The sequence below is a fragment of the Schistosoma haematobium genome, chromosome 6, assembly GCF_000699445.3.
Source record: "Schistosoma haematobium chromosome 6, whole genome shotgun sequence".
Lineage (NCBI taxonomy): Eukaryota > Metazoa > Platyhelminthes > Trematoda > Strigeidida > Schistosomatidae > Schistosoma > Schistosoma haematobium.
The window spans coordinates 13,903,882-13,908,280 of record NC_067201.1 but is presented as its reverse complement, the minus strand read 5'-3'; the positions used below and the strand labels follow the sequence as shown (position 1 = coordinate 13,908,280).

At 32.6% G+C, this 4,399-nt stretch overlaps 1 protein-coding gene across 1 annotated transcript; it reads left to right on the top strand.

The window, feature by feature from the left end:
* DGCR6 lies at positions 1-4,399 on the top strand (the record flags this gene model as incomplete). Its single annotated transcript, XM_012939304.3, has 4 exons — positions 1-212; positions 1,650-1,810; positions 3,410-3,516; positions 4,142-4,399. The coding sequence occupies exons 1-4, from the start codon at positions 28-30 to the stop codon at positions 4,397-4,399; spliced, it is 711 nt and encodes a 236-aa protein (XP_012794758.1). The 5' UTR covers positions 1-27.

Here is a 4,399-nt window from a genome sequence, read left to right as displayed (position 1 = left end):
GGAGTCTAAATATATTGTCATATCATAATGAGTTTTCAACCAGCATCATCGTCGTCATCATCACCATATTATTCATCAGATGTATCAAATTCGAATTATTTAACTCATACTAACACTGATTTAAGCGATAATCATGTTGATAGAGAATATTTTCAGCAAAAAATTTATTATTATTTGAATGAATTACGTAATTTTGTTCAACAAGCTCCTTTGTAAGTTTCATTTTCTGGTGTCCACTCTTTAGTTTTATGAACAAAAACCCTTTGGAATTTCAGTTGTTACAAAAGTTAATACAATTTTAAATAAAAATTAAAGTATAAAATAATACCTGATTAATTTCATCATGTCCTGGATTCATCAGTACTATACACTTGCGATAGAGTATGGTTTTTCTCTATTTTTGTTCCTTTTTGTGTAAGATATTGTAGGGGCTGGTACTAAGTCAAGCCCAGATAAGTTGTTCTAGCCTCTGGACAGACCAATCTATTCATTCTTCTCAAGCCACATTTTTACCCTATCACTTATTCGCTTATAAATCCTGACCGTTTTTTATACGATCGTATGTGTGTTAATTACTTACCCTACTCATTATGTGTTTATAACCTATTTTTATTCGACTATCAATATCGATTCACGCTTGGTTAAATCGAGTTGGCTAACATGCCTTCTCTAATTCGTTTCGCTTGCTTCACTTTGTCTCTCTGATTGTTCATATCAACGATTGTATGGAATATACGTATTCAAACCTTATTCTCGTATTTGGCTTATTTTGTTCCGTTATTCATTAACGAGATTTAAGTCGATAATTTTATACGAGGGTTGACAGCATTTATATTTGGATAACAATCATTCTTACGACCCAATTAGAGTCAGATACCGTGCCACCTAAAAGTGATGAGCCCGACGACAAAACTTATGCAACAAATTACATCGCTGACGAATTTTCCACACTCCATACTTTCGACGAACTAATTCAACGTAGCTTACTCAGTCGATAAACAACGCAGTTCTCAAACATGCGAGCAAATCTTAGAAAGATCACGGCACGACTAAAATGTGCATCGGAACTGGGAATGATTTGTTTTGGTATTACGGTATTCCAGTTAACTATTGTTATCAGAGATTTATAATATTCATTAAGATTATCAATTATTGTCTGACAATGTTTAAAATATATTAGCCATTACAATCAGTTTTCACATTCTGACTTATTCCACCGACTATAGCTCAACAGTGGTTTAAAGTTCAAAACACAAGTCAATGTGTGAGTCTTCTATTGTTTTCTTTTATCGGAATCGCGAACTGACCTAAGGTAGACAACTGTTAGAAGCCTGAAAGCACGGACAGCTGTTTTGTCCCAGACGGGACTCCTCAGTGGCGTTTTCGTTTGTTGCATGAAATAAAGTTATCCTGAAATGGACAATATTGTTAATCTTTATTTTCAACACTTTATTTATGAGGACTGATTTTCAGCTAATAAGTTCCAGGCTGGAATATCGTTTATTATTCTGTAATATTCATTCAATAACAATGTAACTGAATGCCCAGTTCACGATTCATTCTACTCTTGGATGCTATGTCTTACCATGTGATAACTAAATCAATGTTTTTCCTGAAATTCCCATCCTCGTTCTTTTGTCACCCTCTAGTGATATTCAAACAGGAATTTCGGAAGATATGATCACACAATTAGCGCATATATTAGCAGAGGGTAAAATATTTCCAACGGTTTCTGAGTTAGTCAGTAGTCAACGTGTAGAAGAACAAATATTGCATAAACAATTGATTGATTTACGTGCTGAACAATCTGGTCAGTTTTTATCGTTTCGATCAATCATTCTATAATTTCAATGCTTTCATTTAACTGTGTTTTTCAAATGTCTATGACATAATTTTCATTCTCATTGATATATGAATTAACTAAGTCTATGTCTGTATACTGTATATAAAAAAAGTTTTCTAGCTTGTTTACTGAAATCCTTGAAATGCCATGACTGTTGGATTATCAAAGTAGCTAAGTGTGATATGCTTACGATTATAGTTATAATGTGTAAATCCCACTTGGAATCATTGTCCCAAAATGTTGTTACTCTATTGTACGAAAAGAAATCTTCAGAATATTGAAAGGTAAAATAGAAAATTGAATTGAAATCGTTGAATCGTAATCGTGGATTCTCGAAAGATGAAAGTCTATTTCTTAACGTTATTTCTGTTTTTGCTACTAAATTAGTTGAATGTTAATCAAAGACACGTGTTGAACACAAATGTCAGTTTTCAGCTTTGCTGATTGTGAATATTATCGTTCTTGGTTTGTTTAGATATGTTTGGTTTTGAGTTCCTTTTCAAAAGTGGGGACAGCCTATGTTTAAATGATCATAGATACTTGGTAATGTTTCTCAACATATTACAACTTAATCAATGGGATTAAATTATCATAAAAAGGGCTAAACAAACATGACATATTTCAACGCTCAGTGATTAGTAAATTGTAAATATATCAGTACAATAGGAGATTAGTAGCTCAGTGTAAATGTCTCAGACTGGGTAATCCCCATTCGAATCCAACAGAAGCACCAGTCCCTTGAAGATTCCAAGTACACCTTTTTAACTAATGTTAACTAATAAAAAAGTTAGTCCCATTGTTTTCTGTCTACTATTTCCGAACAATTAAAACCTCAATATAGTGCATATAATGTTGAGTTATTCAGATTAGTGACCACATCATTAGTTGGCCATTAGATTCTAATCAGCATTAAAGGATTAGATAAACATTACATTCATCTCTTCATTGGTCAATCAGTTAGAAAGTTGTTTGTGTTGGGACGGCTTCGAGAATCACGAGGAGACTTCTAAAGCCTTTAAAGGAGCTGGAGAGATTCCATCCAGCCAGAACCTGGTAGAACCCCCTAGAATATCAACGTGGCGTTCTACGGTTGAACGATAACATAAATTGCCTCCTTGCGGATTGACTGAATTATAATGATGTTATAGCCAATACTAAAAAATCTAAATACCCCTGTTTTTATGTACATTTTTGACTCTTGCCCAATAGTCCCCCCTGTTTTTTTCGTCTTCTGATTTGCGACCGGTGGGTTCTACACGTTTGATGAAGTTAGTTGTATATCGTACTCTGCTGTAATCAAGTAGAGGACGTAATACTTTACCTTTTTTACAATCTTTCACAATGTGATTTGCATTTTCCTATTTCCAATCTTGTTAATTTCTCTTCTATCTCTTCCCCCTCTTCTTGTGTATACTCTTATTCGAAAATTGCCAAATGAGATCAATAGTCATTTCATTTTGATAATTTATTTTTTATAGTTGGCTTAACTAAAAATGAACATTTTTTATCGTTGTATAATTTGTGCTTGTTTAAAAATTAATAGCTTCTTTTTGCATTCAACATTAGCTTGTCGATCTGCTTTAAGACGAAAACATAAAGAAGAAATGTCTATGAATGCATCTCGACCACATCATCTACCGGTGTTACAAAAAGAACATGAACAAGAAATGCACGTAAATTACTCCATTTTATTTATTCTTTTCTACATTGTGTTTTTAGATGTTTGTTGTTGTTTCATGCTATCTATTGATTTGAAAAATCTGTACTTCATTTTCAAGAGTTTTTTTCAAATCTTAGAAATGTGTACTTTTAAAGCCGCGCGTTGACTCCTGTCTAATGACGATGATCTACTCTCTCGACCGATCACTGTAATACACCTTAGAAACAAAAGTTGAGTGAGAAATGTCTTATATATTTTAAACATGAACATTGACCACAGACTAACAATAAGAAAGCAATGAATATAGAAAGCTAATAGGGGGGTACAGATAGAAGAGGCCGTAAAGGACCCGCTTCAACTGTTTAACTATGAATCATCTTTGTGTTTGCAAATAGACAACGTATAAGGTACATGTAAGGTTATATATATATATATATATATATATATATATATATATATATATATATATATATATATATATATATATATATATATATATGAAGGATCCTTCCACAGTCTTTTAACTGACTAACTGGTTTCATTTAATATACATGAATTATTTTTATCTCCCTAGTCAGTAAGTGTTTAAATACTAATTGGAAATGTAGAAAATACTTTTTTAAAATTGTTTTATTTAGCGTTTATTGAAAAATCAAACTGATGCTTTACGTAATCTATCATTAAGAATATTGGATTCATTAGATGGACGTGTTGTTGAACAACAGCTAACTTTAGAACGTATAGGTGTCCCAGCATTTCTTCGAACAACAAATGCTCAGATAATACGTATCCAAATGAGAATCTTAGATTGGATTGTACGTTTAAGTCGTCGATCATTACCACAATCTTCAAGTTTATCGAATCCTGAAACTATATCATCTACATGGCCTCCATGA